At 43.4% G+C, this 24,851-nt stretch overlaps 1 protein-coding gene across 1 annotated transcript in view; it reads left to right on the top strand.

Annotated features, from left to right (window-relative positions):
• Nucleotides 1–1,350: 1,350 nt before the first annotated feature.
• The window catches only part of PODXL (podocalyxin like), a 58,055-nt gene continuing 34,554 nt past the window's right edge, over nt 1,351–24,851 (top strand). The window contains exons 1-3 of the mRNA XM_027842294.1: nt 1,351–1,379; nt 1,646–2,099; nt 2,132–2,372. Of these exons, the coding sequence (XP_027698095.1) occupies nt 1,351–1,379; nt 1,646–2,099; nt 2,132–2,372 (724 nt within the window). The remainder of the gene's footprint in view (nt 1,380–1,645; nt 2,100–2,131; nt 2,373–24,851) is intronic.

Raw genomic sequence — 24,851 nt, 5'->3', positions numbered from 1 at the left:
AGAACTTTGTCATTTTTAGTGGAATGGATTCATTGAGTGGGTGTGTCCCTGTACAAAAATGCACAAACACATGCATTGCTAAGTCAGGCAACATCTCTTAGATACAGAACTGATGTCTTTCAAAAAAAATTGTTCGACTGAAATCTGGCACATTTGTTTTGGTGAACGGGGGAGAGGGACTGAGAAGCAAATCTGCTGACATGAGGAGGTAGGGATTTTTTTCTTAACCATTAAAGTCACATAGGTACACAGAGAGAATTACAGGGAACATCCTCTGTTCTTCCTATATGGTACCTGGCAAATGAGGCCAGAATGAGCCATGCAGAAACTTCCTGTTAAAAACAAGCCTGTCAGCTAGTTCCCATGCTCAGAGCCCAACAGCCTGGAAAACAAGACACTGCTCCAGGTCTAGCTGCTTTTGCACAGATGGGAATCTCTAGATCAAGCCCCTGAGCTCAGAGGATTTGCAAGGCTCCTGTACCCCTGGATTAAACACATCTCTATCACATGTCTGAAGACACATCATTTATCCCGTGTCTGGCAGACCGGTACCCTGTGTCTAACAATTATCCAATCTCCTCTCCAACTAGTTATCGTGGATTGCTCAAGGAGAAAAATTAGTAAAATTATTGCTTTTTATTAATCGATGAAGATTTCCAGGCCCTTACCTATTATCACCGCTAATGGAAATGCAACTTCCTTCCTGTTCTTCACTCTGCCCACACCACGAGGATCCCTCCCTGCTCACTTGAAATCTCTCAGACCACTCTGTTTAATTTGACCTCTCTGTAGATTTGATTGCTCTAACTTGTATTAGAGTTACTGTTATATATAAGTATTATTATTCTTGTTAGATAAGTTTCTAGTAGGTATGGTCTATGTTAAATCTCGATCTCTTCCGCCCCCTCTTATCCCCAGAGAAAAGTAAACTCTCTGAAGGCTGGAACTTGGCATTTTGGTTTTTGAATGCCCCCCCCCCCCGCCCAGCACAATGTAGTACATAACAATTGCTTAGTAAATGTTTGATGATTAACTGATCTTTATTTCTCCAGCGTTAGCACGATTTTCTGTCCGAAATGTGTATAATAAATGTTGGCTGAGTTGAGTTGGGAGATCATAAGCACTAGAATCTTATATCCCTTTATAGTTTGAAAGGTATTAGAAAGCCTTGTTTATTACGTTTCTTTAGCTGACTTTTGGGGGAACTGAGTTCTATTTACCTGTAAAATTCAATTTTACCACTTTACTTCAGGGAGGGCTTGTGGAACACTCAAAAGTTAGAGTCGATTTTTTGTTTTTAACAAAGCCCTACTGTTTACTTTTGGCTTCTTTGCTCCCGGAGGTCCCGGGATGCATGTAAATACTGTGATTACCCACGGGTATGTGTTTGCGAGTTGTTGATAAAGCATTACTTTAGCATTATGCACAATGTTTAAAAATGGTGTACTGCTATGGAGGGTGTGTTTTGGTAGCAGTTTGATTATCCCACGTACAGAGGAGTTATCCAAAAAGGACCATTCCTCAGGAACACGTGCACAGGAGAAGAGATAGATGGTTTAGGAGGTTAGTGCAACGTGTTCACACCACCTGTGCTCTTGCCACGGGCTCCAGTCCGCCACACATGTGTACTCTTCCAAAAGGCTAGATCCCGCAACCCCTCTCCCACTAACTCCCCCAGCACACACAATCGCTGTCCTCCTCTCACTGGGGGAGGAGGCCCCCTGGCTCTGCCCGCGGCTCTCTCTTTCTCCCTCCCTTTCCAGCTCCTCTTCTCTCGCCCAGGGCGGAGTTTCCTCCTTCTGCTCATTGTTCCAAACCGGAGTGCCCGCCCAGCCCCTCCGCCGCCGCCGCCGCCGCCTCGGGCGGCTCCTGGGGGGAGGGGAGGGAAGGGGGTGTGGGAAGGGGGGGAGGGACGGGACATACGTGAAGAAGCGCCTTGTAGCCACCGCCCCCAGCCCCAGCATTGCCCACCCCGCCTCGGATACGGCGGCAGTCAGTCCCCTCAGGCTGCTCGCCCGCCGCAAGCTCAGCGCCCGGACTGCGCTACGCACCCAGCCCCGGCTCTGCGGCAGCAGGAGGAGGAGCGGGAGCTGCAGAGAGTGGGGCCCGCTGAGCAGTCGCGGAGAGCGAGACGCGCGGCACCCGGCCGCGGGGACCCAGAGCAGTCGCGCCACCGACCAAGCTGCCCCTCGCCGCGCCGGGGACGGCGACAGCGGAGTCCGGACCGCGCTCCCCGATTCCGGGACCGGAGCCTGTCCGGCACAACTCCCGCAGCCACCTGCTCCGGAGGCCCGGCTGCGAGGACAGGATGCGCTCGGCGCCGCTACTGCCGCCGCTGCTGCTGGTGCTGCTGATGCTGCCCAGTGGATGGGGTGAGTGCGTGCTCGGCCCCGGCCCCGGCCCCAGTCCCCGCCTGGCCCCTGGCGCGCCCTCTTCTCTCCTTCCCCTCCGGGAGTTGTCGGAGAGACTCTCTTCTCCACCTCCCTCTTCTTTCATCCCGTAACCGTCATTCCTCTTGCCAGCCTTCGGGGTGCTCAGGCAGGCATGTAGGCGCTCGCACCCCAGATGTGAGCCCCGTGGTGGGGGCACCCACATGGCCACCCCCTTGGAGACTGGACCAGCGGTGGCAACGGCCACGCGTTGAGCCCTGACCTTGGGTCAACCTGAATCCTACAGCTTCAGCACGCCCCACCCCTGCCCCCAAGAAAACAGGTGCAAACCTTTGCGAGTGTGTTTTAGGTCTATCCGTCCCGGCCAGGAAATAGCTGGGAGAAAAAGGCCTTTTGGGACTGCAGAGGGGCTCTAGAGCTGATGGAGCTGTACGGGGCCATTCATACGCCTCTCGGATTTCATCTTATCCACTGGTTTCCCACCCTCCTTTCCTCCAATCTGATCACTTTCCTTTTTGTGAGTTGGAAGCAACAAAAATCTCCTAATTGGTGAACCCGGAGGGAATAAGAAAGCAGAGGCAGGTGGGGAAAGAAGTTCCTAAGGCAGTTAGTTACCTGCAGGAGGACGACCCTTTTAAAGTAGCCCATCGTAGTCACGGAGCATGTGGGTAGGTAGGTAATGGGGCCGGTTGTAAATAAAATTTTGGTTAAGTAATTCTGACTGGCCACTCAGTTAAGCATCCAGAGTGCTGGCCGTAGTCAACGTGTGAGAGCTCCTTAAGGGAACAAACTCCTTTAGCATGTAGGGACCACCTGGGATCTATTCGTAGTCTATCCTCTATACACACAAAGGAATTTATTTCTTGCAAAAATGCCCCCAGGCGCATTGGAGAACCCTTGTCTTCCCCCTTCACGTAGAATAGTTTTACTTCTGTTCTGAGAAGTGAATGCAGTGGCAGCCTAATGAGAAAGCTGAGGAAAATCCGAAGTGATCCAAACCGGAAGAGATCAAGTTGGCGCTGGGGATTCTTTCTCGACTCGAGGGACACTTGAAATCCAACCTCCATGCCCACCTGGGCCCAAGGTTTATGATTATCCTTTCTAGGGGGAGAAGAGCAACTAGCTGTCTTACCCCCCCCCCCCCACACACACACCCGCGAGCTACTAGGAGTGATGGTGACACAGCAGGGAAGGGAGGAAAGGACATAGGGGAGAGAACTGGAGTTGGTGGGTAAAAAAATGCCGACTTGAAAGAACGATGAGGTTGTGGGCTTAAAAAAAAAGTAACAGCAGAGAGACTTCTGAGGTCTGGGAATTGTAGCTAGAGGGTCTTCCTTCCTATTGGTGAGGTTCTTGGCCACTCGGATCAGTTAGGTGTGAGCAAGAAGGGATGAGGGAAGCGTATGTTCTTTCTGCAGCTGACAGATTCTGGGGAAGTGGAATCCCCACAGCAACCCTCCAAACGGTGTGTAGTTGGGGGTGACTTTAAGTTAGCCCCAGGATTTGTATGTCTGGACTATGGGAAAATCAGTCAAAGGCTCAAAAGGGGCAGAGAAAAGGCAGCCTGAGAAGTGATAGCTATTTGTCCTTTCTGTGTGACCTTGGACCAGTCAGCTAGCATTTTTGTACCTCAGTTTATTACATTTAAAAATGGGACAATTGCCACCCTTGTCATTCACCCTCCCTGAGGGAGACCTGGATGAGATTTGTCTCCTGCCCTTTTAATCTGAGGAGAAGGAAGATAAGTAATATCTGTAGACCAATAACGCCAATACACACGATGTTCAATGCATAAAGAGAGATGCAGACAGTGCTGTCAGACTTTGAAAAGTGAGCAGCTGCATCCTACCTCAGGGTCTTGTGCAAACTATGTTTCATGCTCAGTTTTTCTCAACTTTAAAATGGGGATAATAGTAATTGCCCTACCAATTTGAAAGGGTTATTGTGTGCAGCAGATGATAAAATGTTCATAAAAAAAAAAACACTGAAAAAAGCATAGTTGCGGCACAAATGTCAGCTGATGTTGCTCTTACCGTGAATAGTAATAATAGAGATTCTCTTGGCCCAGAATATCTATCTCCAGATAAGACATGTGGAAAAGGTGTCATTACTGCCCACCTCCTCCACTGGAGAACACAAAGTAGAAATGTTGGATGCAGGGTGGTGCAATGGAGAAGAATGAGGGGCTTTTGGGGGTGGGGTGGGAAAGAAGACTTCATGGAAAAAGATAATTGGGGAGAGGAACCTACTGAATACAGTATGTGTGGAGTGTGAAGTAGTCTTGGTAAGGTAGGAGCCAGCAAAACCTTTTAGAAATGTTATCCTAAGGTTCTGTGCACTATTTTATCTGCAGTGGGGACAGTGGAATACTCATTTGTGTATTGGTAGAAAGAAAAGAGGGAATCTGGAAGCGGCGCCTCCATTACCTACTAGCAGAAATAGCTGGGAGCTTTTGAGGGTGGCAGGGAGGAGGGTGTGGCTGCAGTAAACTGGCCTGCTTTGGCCATGGCATCTGCATGAATCCTTGGTGTGGATCCTGTAAGAAAACAAAAAGATGGAGTGCAAGTTTAGGGGTAGCAATGATTTATATCAGTTTTTCTGATAAAAGTAAAACAGATTCTTTTGTTTGCGTACACAGAGTGTCTTAAAGGCACAGTATCCTTTATGAACCTCATCTTGTACCAGTTTGGAGAAGTTTCTTAATTCATAGCAAGCATTTGGGGTTTTCTGAGGTAGTTGTCACTCCTTAAAACAGAAAATTTTCATACTGAAAATTAGCCCTGCAAGCAATTCAGGCAGATCATATATAGGCACCATTTAAAACCACACTGGGGCAGCTAGGTGGCACAGTGGATAGAGTGCCTGTCCTGGAGTCAGGGAGACTCATCTACCCTGAGTTCACATCTGGCCTCAGACACTTAGTGGTTGTGTGATCCTGGACAAGTCACTCAACCCTGTTTGCCTCTGTTTCCTCATCTGTAAAATGAGCTGGAGAAGGAAATGGCAAACCATTCCAGTATCTTTGCAAAAAAACCAAAAAAACAAAAACCAACAACAAATCCAAATGGGGTCACAAAGAGCTGGATGAAACAGAAAAATAATGATTGAAAGCCCTTACTAGCCCAGGCTGAAACACAAAAGCCACCCCCCACACACAAAGAGCCCTGAAATCAAGGCCTAAGAGTGACAGAAGGTGGGTTGGCCCAGATTGCAGTCAGATAACAGGTACATAATTAGCAACTGCTCTGTGTCACAGACTTGTGGAAATGCAGACAAAAAGAAAAAAAAATCAGTCCCAAGGACCTTGGTAAGGTATATGCTCACCCTCATCTACTCAATTTGGAAAACTGGGTGAATAGAAACATAGAACCATTGGGTAAAGAAGTCTTTCCTCATCTAGTTAACCCCTTCATATCGTGGGTGAGGAAACAGAACTAAGAAGTTAAGTGATTTTTCTCAAGGTCTTATAGGCAGTAGGTTTCTGACTGTGGATTTGAACCCTGGTTCTATTGACTCCAAATACAGTGGGGTTTTTTTTCCCTACGCACCACACATTGGATTGAAACCAAAGTCTTCTGACTCTTCTCTCTACCTTTTGGGGCATTCGGGATGGGGTACTTCAGTGAAGCTGCTTTGTCTAGAGAGAGGGCAAAGCTTGTTCCAAGCTCTGGTAATATCCCAGACAGTCGTAGGGCGTGATGAAAAGATCACTTGATGAAGTGATCACCTACCCTTACTTAGCTTCTTTTTTTTTCCTTCTCTCCTTCAATACTGTTTCCTCTTTTTTCAATATTTCATGGAATCGTACTGGCAGAGACTTTAAGAGGCCAACCCCCTTATTTTAAGGATGAGGAAACTGAGCTACACTGAGGGTTAAAGACTTGCTGAGGGTGACATGGTTAATAACGGCTTGAGGCTTTATTTGAATCCTAGTCTAGTTGATTCCATGATTTTATTCACAGTAATATGTTGCCTTTCTATATGTTAGACTCCTTTGATATTTAAAAAATTCTTGTCATTCAACAGTGTAAGGATTTCCTCTTTTTGTTTGTTTTTGCTTGTTTTTTGCTAGGCAGTGTAGTTAAGTGACTTGCCCAGGGTCATACAGCTAGTAAGTGTCAAGTATCTGAGGCTGGATTTGGACTCGGGTCCTCCTGACTCCAGGGCCAGTGCTCTATCCACTTCGCCACCTAGCTGCCCCCGGTATAAGAATTTTCATAACTCTCAATGGCTTCATGAGTTTCTGATTGGTGGACTCAACCATACACATGCCTTGTCTGATTATATTGCCTGTTCTGGATCTGCCAGTGTTTGCCCTCTGTTTGCATAGTTTTTGACAACACAGGGTCATTCTCATGCCAGGTAGAAGCATTGGAGTAAGACCTAAGCTGGAGCCCAACACTTAGCCCAATATCTTATATTGACACCAGAAATACTTGCGTATAAAAAAATGACCTTTTTTTGTCTTACCTCTCACTCCCCCAGAGCCATTGGGAGGAGTAATGGTGACACAGCAGGAGAAGAGAGGAAAGGATGGAGGGGAGAGAACTGGAGTTGTTGGGTAAAAAAAAATGCCTGATAGTCTCAACAAATATTTCTTTTAAAAAAATTAATACTTTTTAAAAAAATCACATCCATTTCCCAATGTTCCTTCCCTTCCCAGAGAACCCATCACTTATGATAGAATAAAAGGGGGAGAACAAGTTCAGAAAAACCAAGGTAGTAAAACAAACAAAAAAACTGACATTCGAGGTAGTGCTCCAAACCCATAGACCTCTATGTGTGCTCTGAAGAGAAGAGATGCCTTCTCATATCTCTTCACCTGGCCCAGAGTTAGCCATTTTGATGTCACAGCACACAGTTTCACAAGGTGATTCTTTCTTTAATAACACCTACCATGATTTAGTCACTCTGCTAGGCTGTTATAGGGCTGTCCACTAATGAGAAATGGGTGGGCAGGAATCAAAGAACATCTGCTTTCCTTCTCTATCTCAAATCAGCCCAATATAACTGTGTACCCCTGGCCAAATCATGGTGGTCACCAGTTTAAATGATTCTGAGACTGCCTTTCTGCTTGTAGTTTTATTCTCCTAATTTAACATGGTGCCTAGTGATTTAACATAGTATACAGTAAATGCTTAATAAATGCATGTTGATATACTGGGATTAAATAAGATAACATGAAGAGCTTTATAGACCTTAAAGCACCATCTAAATATGAGCTATTGCTCTTATTTCTCTACATTTATTCAAATTGTGCTAACGGCAATGTGAGGGAGAAATTAAGGATGTATTTGGGCACAATCAGGAAGGGTTTCCTAAAGGGAATCATTTTTTTTCTGGATTTTGAAAGATGGAAAGTTCCTACAGTACATAGTAAACTGTGGTGGCCTTAGAGTAGGCAGGACACTGAACTTTTGAAGGAAGGCAGGCTATGAGTTAAGTGCTTTACAAATATTATTTCATTTTATCTTACTACAACCCTGTGAGGTGGCTGCTATTATTATGCTAATTTTAAAGTTGAGAAACTGAGGTAGATTGGTTAAGTAACTAGCCCATGGTCACACACTGCATGTATCTGAGGCTGAATTTGAACTCTGTTCTTCCTGACCCAGACCCAGCTCTATCCACTGTACCACCAGCTCCCACTTTTGAGCCAAGACATAAATTCCCATCCAGCCTCCCGGGCAAGTCGGTTAAGCCTGCTGAGCCCTGTAGAATAGCTACACATTCTACTTTCAAGTTACTGTGGGAGTCAAGTGAGAAAATGGGTGCTAGTCAATCAATGTTTATTAATTTCCTGCTGTGTTTGAGGAACTCTCCTAATCCCTGGGCAATATGCAGTTCCTTCCCTCTAGGAGTTTATAGTTTAATGGGGGAGTCAGGTGTGTAAAAAGTCCTCTGCTTTAGGGCCTGGTGGGGAATTCTGGAGGGTGGTGAATGGATTTCCATTCAAAGAATGTCCCTTTGTAAACCTATGTAAATGTGAACTACTGTAAAGTAGGGAGGGTATTCCCTGGGCAAGAATGGGGAGGAATTGGATTTGTAAAGGCATGGTGCTGGTAGGGAAGGGGCTGGGGGAGAAGATGCAGCTGAATCCTAAGAAAGGACTCTGGAGAGATGGGACCACTGAGCCTAGGAGGTGAGGAGTGAAGAGGAGAGCAAAGTTCATGGGTTATTGAGGAAGGGAGTTGCCTTAGTGAAAGCTCCAAGTTAGGGAGTAGGGTGGGATGTTTGTGAGATAAACAAAAGACCTTAGGGTTACTAGCTCCAATCCATCAGTTGAAGCTTCTCAGCGATCAAAATGACTTGTCTAACAGGATACACATCGTAAGTAACAGAGCCAAGGCTGAAAGTTAGGTCCGTGATTCCATAACCAGGGACTCATGAACTAAGGAGACTTCTGGGAGAGTGGGGGAGGGAATGATAGAATTGTAAACATGGGGTTGGTAGAGAGGATGGAGAGATTTTGAAACAGCAATCTACTTTACCTTTTGGGGCCCACTTTTCCTAACTGTCCAGTGAGCAGTGCTGGACTTGTTCATTGATCAGTCATTTTCAATCTGTGTCCAACTCTTGGTGACTCCATTTGGGGTTTTTCTTGGCAAAGATACTGGAGTGATTTGTCATTTCCTTCTCCAGCTCATTGTACAGGATTAGGTGACTTGCCCAGGGTCACACAGCTAGTAAGTGTCTGAGACCAGATATGAACTCAGGAAGATGAGAATTTCTGACTGCAGGCCTGGCCTCTATTGGCTGCCCAGTGTTAATTATGACTAATTAATTGTGACTAATTATCATGAAGCTTTGTTTTTTTCTGGAGTGTGAGGGCACAAGAAAGAGCTGGGGTTGTGATGGTCAGAGATGATAATATGGGGAACAGCAGTAAGCATCAACCTAAGCAGTAAGGGAATCCAGCGAGTTGAAAGTGATAAAGTGAAAGAAAACCTACTAAGCCTAGAGGTTTTACGTCTACGTGGGACACAGTGGCTGAATGTGGCGAGTAAGTTACATATTAACATCACTCTCAGTGCTGTGTACTGTTCCTCTAGTATTTGATCAGAGATTTGAGTTCCCTGCTGGGTGGGGCCTTCAGAGGATTTGGGAATCCTCTTTGGAAGTTGGGAAGATTGGGGGGGGGGGTTGGGGTAGAGCCCCAAACCCTGGAGGCACATCCAGGCAAGGTTGGTTTAGGATTAGGGGAGAGGGGTTTCCTTGATGACCCAGGCTCTATCCAAAGGGTTTTGTTGCAATATGGGTTGTGCATTCCAGACTGCAAGATCTGTTCACAAGCCTCGGGCAGTGTGTCTCCCTAGAGAGCAATTCTCCCAGTATCATCCTGGTGCTTTGGAAAATGTAACTGCCTTTTCCAGATGGGCCTTGGTTCTTCCCCCAGTTCTGTTAAATTCTATCTCTATGCCCATGAATAATCCACTTAACTTCTTTGGGACTCAGTTTCCTCATCTGTAAAATGAGAACAGACTACATATACTCTAAGATTATTTCTTCTTCTTTTTTTATTGAGGCAATTGGGGTTAAGTGACTTGCCCAAGATCACATAGTAAGTTTCTGAAGTCACATTTGAACTCACATCTTCCTGACTCCAGGGCCAATGCTCTATCCACTGCACCATCTTGTTGTCACCTCTGAGGTTTCTTCTTGCTCTAAATCTGTGATCCTATATAAATCCAGGGATGCTTTGGGGTCTGATTGAATTCCTAGGTCTGCTGTTTTTAGCCCAGCATATCTACAGACCACATGCCTATGACTCCAAGGTAGGCCAGAATAAGATTTTTTAAGGAGGGGAGGAAATGGTCATTTAATTAGCTGGCACACATGAACCTGTGGGCCTAACCACCTGCTCTGGTGCCCTTGAGTAATTGACTTGTCACCAGGATATCATGCTGGTCTGCTTGGATTAGTTAGTAATTATAATTGAAGCCAAATGTAATTATGTAATTAAATTTATGTTGCACCTCTTACATCCCCCCCCAAAGCATTTTTTTTTGTCTTGTGACTCACTACTGGAAAAGCTCAGCTACCCTCGGTTTCAGTACATATTAGCTACACCCACGAGTAAGCTGGAGCCCGCTGAATTGAACTGATTGGCAAAGGCTAGAAATCAGGGCTTCATTTATCATTTTGTTGATTGTCTAGACTTAATAAAGTGATAGGAAGGGGAGATGCTATTTTTAATCATTTTAATAATGCAGATTAAATTCAAAAGGACATTCTGTGCACACTTTCTTTCCCAGAGAGTTGGTTTACCAGCACACACACACATAGCTATCCGCCTAGAGAAATAGAAGGGTGTTGTCTGCATGTTTAAGGTTCCATCTTCTCCATGAGGGATTGTCTTTCATTCAACACCAGGAAAGCAGGAAGCTAGTTAGAATCTGGAGGGAGATCTCAAACAGCTTTACTGTTGAGAAAAGTAAACCCAAGAGACGATTAGTGACTTGTCCCCAGTTATTAATGAGAATTTGAACCCAGGTCTTCTGACTAGTGGGTAGAATGCTGGGCTTAATCAGGCAGACCTGTGTTCAAATCCAGATGATGACAATTACCAGCTATAGGACCACCTTCTTGATCCTTTTTTCTGTTGAGCCCAACTCTTCATGACCCCATTTGGTGTTTTCTTGGCAAAGATACTAGAGCAGTTTGCCATTTCCTTCTCCAGCTCACTTGACAGATGAAGAAACTGAGGCAAACAGGATTTAAGTGACTTGCCAAGGGTTACACAGCTAGTGACTCCAGGCCATGCACTATCCGCAGCGCCACCTAGCTGCCCTCCTGCTCCTTCATTTCATTTGTAAAATAGAAATGATGCTTACCATTCCTCCATCAATGTTGTGAAGGTCAAATGAGAAGATGTGCTTTGTGACATGTGTCATAAAATCCTCAGTAGGAGGGAGCAGAGTCGGAAGCGTGCTGGGCCAAAAGTCAGGATGCCCTGGATTTGAATTCTGCCTGTGTGATTCATTAGCTTTGTTATCCTGGGAAAGGCATCTGACTCACTGGGTACCTTAGCATTTAGCTGCTCCGTCTTAGATCACAGGCATCTAACACTTGGCCACATTGGGGCTGGCAACACTGTTTCGTTTTCCCACTCAGGGTGTGGCCACAGGGGTTCTTATGGACCTGTTAGTGACCCCTGTTTCTGTTTGAGTTTGATCATATCCGTTAGCTACCTCATGCTTTTGGCAATGTCACAGGGTTACCAGCATGGGAATAATGTGAGTGTGGATGAAGGTCATCCCTGAACTTAGGGGCTGGTACTAGTTTCCTCACTTCCCAGGACAGGAGTCTGGTCCTGAGATTTTCCCTCCCCATCAACTCCACCAGTCCTATTGAGTTGGAATCCTGAGAGGGTCCTAGCTTTGTCCCAATCCAAATGAATTAGCATGTATTAAGCACCTACTGTGGCCCGGGTATTGTGCTAAGTGCTTTATGAACATCTCTCGTGCCCTTCAGGAGTGGTGCTCTGCCCTTTAGAGAGTTCTAGGACTGGGATGATGGTCATTGGGGGCTGTCTTATGTCCTTTAAGAGTCTATGTACACAAATAGCTTTCACTTATATAATTCTTTAAGATTTGCAAAGCATTTTACATAGGTTAACTCATCTGATTCTTAACCCTCTAAGGGTGCTCTCATTCCCATTTTACAGATGAGGAAATTGAGGATGAAAGAAGTAAGTTGCACAGGGTCATTTGGCTAGTTAAGTGTCCAGAGTTTATTTTTTTTAACTCTTTTCTTCCTAACTCCAAATCCCACTAGAAAGGCAGGGCACATGTTGTCACATCCCTCCCTGTTGGTTACTTTGAGATTATAAAGTACTTCCTTCAGGGATGGTCTTTTTGGCTCCCTTGTAATTAAACTCATGTGATTGTTAGTATTTCTGATGGGAAACTGAGACATAGACTTGTCCCTTCCCTAACTGACCAAACCCTACAAGGGCTAAAAGAGAACCTTCATCCTTGTTTGTCCTGGGCTGAGTGGAAGTGACGAGTAACCTCTCTGTCTCTGTTTCTAGAAGGCAGTCAAGGTTAAGTAACTTGCCCAAGGTCATGAAGCTAGTAAGTATCTAAGGCCTGATTTGAACTCAGGTCATCCTGACTCCAGGGCCAGTGCTGTATCCACTGTGCAACCTAGCTGCCCTACCACTGGGAATTTTAGACAGATTTTTTCTATGTCATTAAATCAGTCTTGTTCTCCTGTCAGACCAGAATGTCCCACTTGGTTGCAAATTCAGGTTCTGATTCATATTTGAGCAGAGAGCTCTTTCTAAATTACACACACACACACACACACACACACACACACACACACACAGAGCCAAGCCTTGTAACAATGAATGAAAAAGAAAGGGAAAAAGGCAATTCAGCAAAACTAACCCAATATGTCAACCAAATCTGGCAGTATATGTATAAAGTTCCACATCTATTGTCTTCCCACTCTACGAAAAAGAGAGGTACTTGCCTTGTCATGTGAGCCCCTTTCTTACAAATGGGTGAAAAGGATATTGCGTACGTAGGCACTGCTGGTTTCTTGTGATGGGGCTGGAAGCTGTGTTCTAGACTGAGCCAATCCAGTATCTTGAAGATTTAATAAGATTGTCTGTAAAATAGCCAGGATACTCTCCCTTTTTCTTCCTGAAGGGGCTTTTCTCTTCATGTGCATCCTGAAGATCTCGGCTGTCCTTGGAGATCCGTTGTGCCTTGCTCTCCGAAATATTGGTCAGTGGCCAGGGTGTTGAGACAGGTTCTGTATTACTAACGCGGTCTGTGATGGATATATTTCTTCTCTTTAAGCAAGTCTAATATGTGAACATTTAATCTTTATGCTACAGGAAGATCTTATTATAAAAAGATTCACCATGCACTTCTGGTTTTTTTGCCCTCACTCTGCATCAGTTCATACAAGTTTTCCCAGATTTTTCTGAAACTATTCCTCTTGTCATTTCTTATGGCATAATAGCATTCCATTAGATGCATGTACCATAATTTTTCATTTTACTTAATTTTTCATTATCAGTTTTTGGGAATCTTGGCTGATCCTTGTGTTGATCAGAGTTCTTTTTTTTGTTTGTTTTCAGAGTTCTTAACATTTTTAAAATTTTTTTTAACTTAAAAGTATCTTGGGATGGGGGAATTGGGGAAAACCTTTAAACAAACACTAGATATTCAAACAAAATGGATTCCAACATTGTCTGGGCTCTAAAAACAAATCCCTTAATCTGTACCCTGAATCTATCACCTCTCCATTAGGAGGTGGGCAGCATACAGTGATTCTCTGTAATCCTGGCAGATTACTGCATTAATTGGACTTTTTAAGACTTTCAAAGTTGTTTTAATTTTTAAAAAAATTTTGCCTTTCTTTAAAAAAATACTTTAATTTTTTGTTTACAACATTTACTTCCATAAGATTTTGAGTTCCAAATTTTCTTCCCCTTCCTCCCCTCCCCCCACCCTAAGACAGCATGCAATCTGATAGAGGCTCTACATATACATTCATATTAAACATTTTCACATTAGTCATGTTGTAAAGAAGAATTAGAACCAATGGGAGGAAACACGAGAAAGAAGAAAAAAAAAAAAAAGAAAAGAGAGAGCAAATAGTATGCATTTAGACTCCATAGTTCTTTTTCTGGATGTGGATAGTATTTTCCATCATGAGTCTCAAAGTTGTTTTTGTAGCCTTGTTCTCATATATATTTTTCTCTAGGTTCTACTCACTATACTCTATATCAGTTAATATTCTTTTCTGAAGACCCGCCAACATTTGTCTTTTTTTTTTTTTGGCTATATTTGCCAATTAGATGATGCCCACAACTTTCCCACAATGTATTTCTTGCTTAAAGTGAAGTATCTGTTCAAGATGTGAATCTCTTTATCTGTTTCAAAACTCAAGGCACTCATCCAACTCTTCATGAGCTGCTGGGGTTAAAGACCAACCTGGTTGTGGTTGTCTTCTAGCTTATAGTCTAGTCTTTGGACAACAGATATGTGGTCCCACATCCTCCAAGCCTTTATAACCTGAGTAGGGCCGTATCTTGGCATAGCCTTTGAAAACCTGGGCCACGTACAGTGAAGCTCCAGAGTAGAGCACGTGATCACATAATATAATATGTCCTTCCCAATTTCCTTCCTTTCTTCCTGATACATAGTCATTTCTCTTTTGGGACATAACAGGTAGTCAGCTAGCATTAATCAAGTACCTTCTATATGCTAGGCACTATGTTAAGTTTTAATAAGTTTAAAAGTTTTATAGGTGCAAGAAAGGGGGGGAAAGCCCCCTTACTCAAGGAGCTCCCTCTAATGGGGGAGACAACATGCGAACAACTATATACATCATTTTTACCATTTGGGTAAACTGAGGCACTGAGGTACCAAGTTTGTGATGTAAGCCTACCACAGAGAATATATTATCTGCCTCTTCCCTGCCCTTCCTGGTTCCTCGATATCAGTTTCACTAATCATAGAAAGGGTATTGGGCCTGACCTAGCGATACTCCCAATCCAAGCTGTGCCCACACCCGGTCTCCCTGCTGTACCACCCTTTTGCATTCTCATTCTATTTCACAAGTTGACTGGCTCTGTGTTTCCTTGGGCTTAGGGTTGCACCCCATCCGCCAATTGTAGTGGCAGGAAGACCATGCCCCTTAACATAGTAAGAGAAGAAGATCTAGGAGAATGATGCAGCATTCAAAGAATTGGGAGCTGGGGAATTGGAATGGAGAGGGGTAGTGCTGGGCGGTACTCAGGCAACTGGGTTCTGGGAGCTTGGGTCATGGTTTAAATATATCATGTGATCAAAATATGGGGATTTAAAGTGAGTTTGCTTTTTAGTAATTACTAATTACTAATAGTAACTTAATTACTCTTACAGAGTACTTCCCTTACACCAATTCTGCAGTTGATAGTACAGTATTAATATCCCCATTTTATAGATGAGGAAATTGAGGCTTCGAAAAGTTTGATGAGTTTGCCATAATTTGAACCCTGATCTTCTTACTAAGTCCAGCATTCTTTCTGTGTGATTCTGGGCAAGTCATATAGTTCTAGATTTGCCTTTGTTCTTTGGAAGGAGGCAAATTTAGGTTTGAGCCACTTGAAAATGGAATGGGCTACCTAGAGAGAGAATGGCCAGCCTTAATGGAGGTATTAAAACAAAAGCTGGAGGTGACTACTTGTACTGTGTATGTCTCAGTGTGTTGAGATACACTCTCATCTAGTTTGGTCTATGGGACTAGATAACACCTGAATTCTCTTTAAATTCTGTGAAACTCTGCCCTGCATCTCTATAGCCCTTCCTAGTAACTCACATGGAAATTGGGAAACCATGTTCAGATTCCTTAAGGAAAATCCCAATCAAGCTCCCCACAATTTCCCTATGCTACAGAGTACCCTCAGGGAGGAGAGCCAGGGTGAGGTAAGAGAAGCCATTTTCCTTTCCCCCTGGTCAGCAGCCATTTCCCAGAACATCCCAGTTATAGTAGGAGATGCTTCCTTCCAGGCTACCCTCCCATCTCCACCAGGATCCTACTTTCTGAGTACACAGCCTACCAAAGGACCCAAGCCACCCCAAGCATTGTAGCAAAAGTAGCATTAGTTGAAGGCAGCATTATACTGATGTCCAGTGTTAATAACAGGTCCAACCACATCCAACCAACATTTATACTGGTAGCATTCTGCAATCCAGAATACTATTCTTCAAAAGTCTTGGGAAATGATTTTGTATGATAGATTCCCTATCTTTTTGGATCCACAACTGAGACTGAGAGGGAAAGAGAAAATATCATAGCATCTCTTTTGAGTGAAAAGTTTTCTAACAAGGTGTTTCCCATCCATGTGTTACAATGATATAAGCTCCAGGGACAGAAGGGACCGACCAAAAATAACTTTATTCAGGAATTTCACCAAATATTGAGTTAAAGCTTTAGTAAAACAGGGATATGTGCACTGACATTCTAGTGCTGTAGTAGATGTCCTGATTGATGGAGCAAGAGGCATCTGGCCTTAGCTCTGACACATTCTAGTTGAGTGACCATGGGTAGTGTTGACCAGATAGCTGTCCAGAACTACAAATTAGAGATGGGTTCCCTTTCTGCATTAGTATAAAGATCTCTATTCTGATGAAAACACAGGTCTTGACCAAAGAAACCACCCTAAAACTGATTATGGGAGGTTTTCCCAAATGGCTTTGAGTTGCAGATGGCATTGTACTAATTGGGTTGCTCCCTCAAATAGTGAAATATGTAAAAATTCAAAATTTATGAGTAACCATCTGCTTTAGAAAAACAAAATGGATAAAATCACATATTGCCAGATAAGGACATGAAATTGAATGGGGTCAAGGGCCGATTGACAACAAGAAGACAGACTTGCTTTGCATTTGAAAAAAAAAATGTACTTTGCTTTCATTGGTCCCAAACTACTTGCTGCTGCCAAAGTCCATCTCTTTAATATTGCAAGACCAAAGTTATATGTTGAATTTATTATATACTTAAAAGTAAAAGCGCTACATAATAGATTTACAGTTTCAGGTACAATTCTCTCTTGTTTCACAATGTATATAGAAGCTAATATTATTTATTAAGATTTTTATTTTATTAGCTTGTTTAATTTAAGTTCAAAATAAAAAAATAATCATAATATCATAGGTTTCAAAACTGTAAGGGTCCTTTCCCCTCACTTTGCAGTTGAGGAAACAATCCCCGCTAGGTTTCAGTGACTTGCCCAAAGTTGTCCAGGTAGCATATGGCAAAACCAGGCTTTGAACTCGGGTTCTTCAGTTCCTAATCCAGCACTCTTCCCATTGTACCCAGTCATGTTTTCCCAGTCAGGCTATGAATGTGAATCATCAGGCATCACTCTCTCAGAAGGGAAGAAGAATTATAAGTGACACAAAGGACAATAGAAAGGTGCGTGGTTGTGTCTAATAGACTGCACCATATCACCAACAAAGAGTTGGCCTTAGAGAAGTGGCATACAAACATCACCAAGAACACATGACCTGAGAAAGGGGCAGGTCGGTCATCTGTCAAAAGAGAGAACAACAGACTGAGAGCTAACGTGTTATATTGGGACCAGTGAGATAGTAATGGCACCAAAGAATTAGCCTATGGAGGATGTAGAGAAAGAGATGGGACAGTAATTGCACAGGTATTTTGTGTACCTAATTACTTCCATTGATTCACCTCTATTATTTTAACCAGCACTAAATGGTTTTGATGATTACAGCTTTGTCTTATCTTACTTTCTATCCCACTTGTTTTTTCATCATTTCCCTTGAGACACTTGACCTTTTGTTCATTTGAATGAATTTTGGGTTTTTTTCCCTACTCTGTAAAGTAATCCTTTGGTAGTTTGATGGAAATAGAATAGAATTTAGATACCAGAAGATGAGTCAACAAGCATTTACTACTAAGCTGCCTAGCTGGTATTGGTGCTAAGCTCAAAGAAGGGCATAAAAATTCTTTGCTGTAAAGGAGCTTATGTTCCAATTGGATTGTAAGTTCCATGAGGCCAGAGACTATCCTCAGCACTTAGCACAAGTGCCCAGCATGTAGTAGGGGCTTAAATGTTTATTGAAAGAATGAATAAGAGACAATGTGTAAATAACTATTTACATACAAGATGAGCAAGTTCTTTCAGGCTTTTGTACAGGGAGGCAGAAAAGGGCACGAGATAAGGAACATTTTTGTCCCAGTTTGGCTGGAATATAGAATTATGAAATAGAAAACAGAATTTAAAAGTATGAAAAAAGTTAGAAAAGATCAGTTAAAGCCAGATTATGGAGGGGTCTTGTATTCTATGTTAGGAGAGGGAATATTTTTCTATGAGTACTAGGAAATCTCTAATTTGTGACCAGATTGGTCAGATCTCCTCTGCAATTCAGTTTCAAGATGGGCTGGCTCAGTGTGGGGAACATTTTTCCTTGCGGGGGGGTGGTTGGGAGGGGTGTCTGCTATAATATTTGGCTTTCTGTGAAGCTTTCCCTTCATTTTATCCATCATCTCATAAAAGGTTCATGTTTTCTAGATTCCCCCCCTGGAGAAATGCCACTGTCTCCCACCTTCGGAGCTCATAAACCATTCCTAGGTGTCTTCTCACAGCTTCAGTCCTGTCTGACATTACTTTGAACAGTTTCTTTGTTGCCACCATCTCAGACCCCAGCCCTTGTCCCCTTCTTTTCAATGTCATCACTGTCTTGTCAGTCATGAAATAAGCATTTAAAAATTTCTCTTTTACATTACTCTGGGTAACTTTTGGTCTAAAGGTTGATGACAACACCATTCAATTTAAATTTCAGAGGGGGATTTTTTTTCCTCAGGGAAGTCATGGAAGACATGGGTTTGGCAGAGATGAGATATTTTAGCATCTGTGGTGGGGTAGGCCTGCTATGTTGCATGAGTCTAGCAGAGTGGGAGATGCTTTGTACATCAGTTTACTCAGTGTAAAATGATATCCATACTCCATTCACTCTTTGCAATTGGGGTTAAGTGACTTGCCCAGGTCCACACAGCTAGTAAGTGTCAAGTGTTTGGTCTGAGGCCGGATATGAACTCGGGTCCTCCTGACTTCAAGGCCAGTGCTCTATCCACTGTGCCACCTAACTTTCCCCATCTATTCACTCTTGACTTACTGTTAGAGCTTTTTAAAGTAATTATGCACAATTCACTTCATCCTAAGAGGATTAAATAGAAGTGGGCTCTCCATACATATTATATCTTTCAAAATATAGTTATTTGTGTCCTACATTGGGACCTCTTAGTCACGTCTACTACAATACCATTTCCAGGGCCCAAGAGCATTTTAGAGAAATGTGGTAGGATTAGATGGAAGGTCCTTCCAAAAATGAGAACGGTTAGAGGCATTTTTGTTTTTTTGTTTTGTAAAGCACACATCTTTATGGCCACATAACTGACCTAAAGCTGTAAAAAATATAAGATCACACACATTATTTTTAATTAAGTTTTATTGATGCACTTTAAGAGATTTAACTTCCCTCATTGACTTTTCAATGCTTTTCTCACACAAAACCCTAGCTATTCTCCCAAAGTGAAGTAAAATTAAGAAAAACAGGCTGTCCATGCCTGGCGGTATATCCCTTGTTTTGTACCTCTGGCCCACCCTCACTCTCCTCTGTCAAAAGGAGGGGAGCATGCTTCACGTTAAGACTGGTCACTGCATTCATTAGAATTCTGACATCTTCCAAAAATGTTTGCCCTTAGGGCTTTGTGGTCATTATTAAAGCTATTTTCCTTGTACTGCTTATTTTCCTCTCTCATTTCATGTATGTCTGTCCAACTTGACCTGAACTCTTCACATTCATTCTTTCTTTCTTTCTTTTATTTTTTTTAACATTCATTATTTATTAAGCCCCAGTGACATCACATTTCCTTCGTAAATCTCTTTAGCCATTTACTTCCCTATTGATGGGCCCTCACTTCGCTGCCTTGAACAACCAGCCATTTCCCTGAAGCCCCTGGCCAGAGCTCTGTCTGTTTGGGTGAGGCCCCCCAGCATTCCTTACTGCAGGGTTGGCTGCTTTATTAGAAGGGGTTTACAACAACACAGCGCTGACCTTTTTCTTCTCGGGTGGGCAAAACCGTGATTTCTAGTTTTGCTTCTGCCTTGTTTCCTGTCCTATCCCCCGTTGTTCTGAGATTCCAACTCTGCACCTCAGGGAAAGTCCCAGGCCCGGCATCAGAATCGAGTTTTTGTTTCTGTCAAGGCGGTGATGTCACAGTCTGACACCACAGTCAAAGCAAAGCACAGAACGCCAGAGCTAGATAGAGGAAGAAAAGGAAATCCGTGTTGCTATACTGGAAGGTTTGCCAAGTGTTTCTTTTCCCCCCACAACCACTCTGTGTTAGTAGCTAGTACATGAATTTTTTAATTTGCCCCATGTCAGAGAGGAGAAACTGAGGTAGAGAGATAAGCTGAAAGTTACCTGAGACACTACATAGCCTCTCAGCTTTGGTCTGTGGGTTTGGATCGCTTTGGAGAAGGAAAGTTGGCTCCAGGGAATACTTGTTTGTTTTTTAAATGAATTCATTTTTCATTCTTAACATTAAAGAAAAATTTGAGTTTCAAAATTTTTTCCTTCCCACCCCTCCCTCACCCGCTGAGAAGGCAAAATACACGTGAAATTATGCGTATGAATTTTATAGCAAATATACATGTGAAATCCTGCAAAACATATCATATTAGCCACATTGTAAAAAAAAAAAAAGCAAGAAAAATAAAGAAAGTAAAAAAAAAAAAAACACCATGCTTCAATCTTCACTCAGACTTCCTCAGTTCTTTCTCCGAAGATGGAGATAACACTTTTCCTAAGTCATTTGAAATTGTCTTGGGTCGTTGTGTTGATCAGAATGGTTAAGTCATTCATAGTTGATCGTTGTACAGTATTATTGCTGTTACTGTGTCTCCTGGCCAGTGAATACTTAAAAAAAAAAAATCAGCCAAATTGTTCATTTGCAAAGTGATCCCATCCAAACTTTGGAGGGTTGCCTTGCCCTTACGTCTTCAAAAGTACTACCACAGTGGGGACACAGAACCTTATTTCCCCTCTTTGTCCCTTCTTGCTCCATCCATAGTTTGCTTCTTGGTTGTTTTTGTCCTGGTTGTTCAGTTGTGTCCGACTCTTTGTGACCCTATGGACCACAGCACCCCTGTGCTGCCCATGGGGTTATCTTGGCAAAGATCCTGGAGTGTTTTGCCTTTTTCTTCTCCATTACATTAAGGGAAACAGATTAAGTGTCCAGGATCACACAGCTGATAAGTGTCTGAGGCCAGATTTGAACTCGGGTCTTCCTGACTCTAGGCCCCAGCGCTCTATCCACTGAGCTACCTAGCTGCCCCTTGCCCCTCAGACCTGGATTCAAATTCTAGCTCTGTTCCTTAATACCCCTGTTGCCTTGGGCAGACCATAGACCTCTCTGGGCCTTTGTTTCTTAATTTATAAAGTAAGATGGTTCAATAATTCGCCACATGTTCATTAAACTTCTATGTAGCACCTGTGCTAAGTACTAGAGATGAGCATTTGATCAGTGAAACAATTCCCTGCTAACAAGGAGCTTAAATAGTAATGGGGGGGTAGGGGTGGAATGAGATACCAAAGTATATGCCAAATAAACATAAAGAGAATAAATACAAATAAATATAAAGTAATCGAAAGGCAGGTTAAATGAGGGGGCACTAGCAGTTGAGATGGCCAGGAAAGGTTACAAGGAAAGGCTTCTCCATCTGAGGCAGAGTCAAGGGAGGGAATATATTCCTGGGATGAGGGATGGCCAGGCCTGTATGGGAAGCAAAGAAGGGCCACTTGGGCTCTATCTTCTTTTTCAAGAGGAAATAATGTCCAATGAAGCTGGAAAGTTAGATTGAAGCCAAGTTGTGAACGGCTTTAAAAGCTGAACAGAGAAGTTTAAATTTTATTCTAGAGGCAATAGGGAGATGCTGGAATTTATTGAGTAGGGGATTGACCATGGTCAGATGTATTTAAGGAAGATCACTTTGTCAATAGTGTGAAGGATTGACTGAAATGGTTAGACTTGAGGCAGGGAGACCTATCCGGAGGGTCTTAAAATGATCTCGGGAAGAGATAATAAGGGCCTGAACAGCTGTGTGAGACAAGAAAGGAGGATGGTGGGGGGTAGAATCACCAAGCTGTAGCATCTTCAAGTGGATATGTGAGGTGGGAGAGAATTAGGGAGGATAATGCTGGGGTCATGAACCTGGCATACGGGAAGAGGGGTTTGGACTGGCTGGCTGTTGGAACCTTTCCAGCTCTAAATATATGATCTGTGAATAGCAGACCCAAATGACATTCAAAAAAATCTAAATATAGGCAGTATTCCAAACCCATGGACTTCTTGCCTCTTCAAAGTACAGGTGGGGAGGTATCTTTTCATATCTTTTCTTTGGGACCATGCTTACTCTTTATAACTTTGCAACCTTCATATTCTATTGTTTTGGGCTTTTTCTTGTATTTATTGTCACGTTTGTTGTATAATAATACAACGTACGTACATACAATCATACCATGTAATACATAGTAGCCTTGCGTTTTTGTGCATCAATTAATATACATTTTTCCATTTTTTTCTATATTATCTTTTTTTTTAAACTACACAATAATAATTCATTGACCAAATTTATTTAACCATTCCCCAATCAGTGGGCATCTACTTTGTTTCCAGTTCTTTGATACCACAAAAAAAAAGTGCATCTTGTTGTATGTGAGGTCTTTCTTTTTTTTTCTTAATGATCTCCTTGAGGTAGAAGCCTTGTTGGTGGGATCTTTAGGTCAGTTTAAATTAGAAATTGCAGCACCCCTCCCCATCTGTATCTTTTTGTTCTTTGTCCTCAGTTTCTTCTCTTTTGCCAGCTGCTCTTGTCATCTTTGTCTTCCCTTCAGGTTCCCCCGTGAGTCCTCTGGCCCTTCGAGGTAATTCTCCAAGAGTGTGTCTGGCTTGACAGCTTTTGTACCATCCTGGTCATTGCAGGGTGGTGAGGAATATAGAAAATGCCACTGACCCTGGAGCCAGTTGACCTACCTCAATTTCCACCTTCCCTAATCAATGACAGTTAAGTGATTACTTTAGTCCAACCTCCCTTCATTTAAAAAAAATCTTTTATTATTTCTTTTACCATTCTTTTTAAATTTTGAGCTCAAAATTCTCTCTTCTCACCCCTTCCTCCAACTCCCTCATTTTACAGATGAGGAAAATGAGTCCCAAAGAGGTTACATGATTGGTCCAAGATTACTGGAGTATTAAGGAACAATTGAAATTTGGCTCTGATCTATTGTCCTGCTACCACTGTAGGGATGGGAGAGTAGGGAGAAGAGAGGGAAGGTAGGTTGTTTCCCATTCCCCTCCGTCATCTACCAGTTTTGTATTCTTGGGTAAATTACTTAATTTCCCTGGGCTTCACTTTCTTCATTTCTAAAATGTGTGCATTGGGGTGGGGGAGAGGACTTGTTTCAACATTCTGTGGTCTGCTCCCATTTTGCAGATGGGACAGTAACTTATTCTGGGACGTACAGGAAGTAGCTCTCTGTAGTTGCCTGCCACTTCAAAGGGCATTGATGCATTGGTCATTTCCTTCCCGGTACCTTGAGTAGGGGAGTAGCCAGACAGAGTTGGTCTAGACACCACTAGGGGTTCAGGACCTGCCAGGTGTAGAACAGCCAGGCCAATGAAAAAAGGAGGAAGGACACAGATAAGGACAAAAAGAGAATGAAGAGGCAGAGGAAGGGTAAGAAAATGAGGGAGGGGGAAAAGAGAGGTGGGTCTTTCTCATCCCTGTAAAAGCCTGAGTCTTTATTGTCTAAGTCGTCCTCTTTTGCCTAGTTAGCAGTGGTGGGGTTATTAGCAGGCACTAGGCTGCCTGGTTCATCCTTTGTGACCGGCAGGGCTTCACAGAGAGGAATATTTCCTTTTGAACCCCGTTTCCTCTGAACGGAAGGCTTATGTAAGAGCCATATCATTCTATATGTGGTGTTCATACCTCTCGCTCCTCCATGAGGTCATAAGCAGCTGGCTCTGCCTTGGCAGCTTTTGGAGAATCTACTGCCTGCCTGCTCTCAGGACACCTGGCTCCAACACGGAATTCTCGCTGGGACCTGAGCCTCAACTCACTTCCCTGGGCGGCTCCCATAGGAAACTCCGGCTTCCTTAGTTAGCTCCAAAGTCTCACGCACAGCACTCCGCTTGGCTTTGTTTAAAAGGAGCCCTGCCTTTAACTCTCAGCGGAATTCTCCACCCCTTGGCCCCATGGGGGAGGGGCAAACGTGGGAGCGATTTTCAGTTGTTCAATATTTGTTTACCTGTAAGATTTCTTTACAGCTGCCTCATGAGGACCTCATGAGCCCTTACTTTGCTGCCTGTATCAGGAGCAGTTGTTAATTTGGGTCCCTTTAGAGCCAAAGGAGTGAGCCCCAGCTTGAGGAGTGAAGACCCCTGGCTTCCATTCCTGTTCCATCCAGTGCACGCTCTTGAAAATGGATTGAAGAAGTGGTGTGTTTTTGGCAAAAGCTAGTTATACAGCCCTCACAAACAATCACTGACCATTTGTCAGGCAATAGTCAATATCCATTAATTCAGTGCCTACCAAGTGCTGGGCCAAAGCACTGTGGGCTAAGAAAACGCTGAGACCTTGTCACTGCTCTTTTCTAAAACCAGTGAGGAGAGAGGGAGAGGAGGACAGAACAAGAGATGATAAAAGAAGAGAAGAGAGGAGGGCCAGGGGTAAGGGAGAGAAAAGGAGGAAAGAAGGGAGCAGGAGAGAAGAGGGGAAGGCCAGGAGTAAAGGAGAGAGAAGGAAGAAAGAAGTGAGCAGGAGAGAAGAGAGGAGGGCCAGGAGTAAAGTAGAGAGAAGGAGGGAAGAAGGGAGCAGGAGAGAAGAGAGGAGGGCCAGGAGTAAGGGAGAGAGAAGGAGGAAAGAAG

Source organism: Vombatus ursinus, unplaced genomic scaffold (genome assembly GCF_900497805.2).
Source record: "Vombatus ursinus unplaced genomic scaffold, bare-nosed wombat genome assembly UNPS02014870.1, whole genome shotgun sequence".
In the NCBI taxonomy this organism is placed as follows: domain Eukaryota; kingdom Metazoa; phylum Chordata; class Mammalia; order Diprotodontia; family Vombatidae; genus Vombatus; species Vombatus ursinus.
Note: the sequence above shows the minus strand (reverse complement) of the source record. Positions and strands in the feature narration are given on the sequence as shown.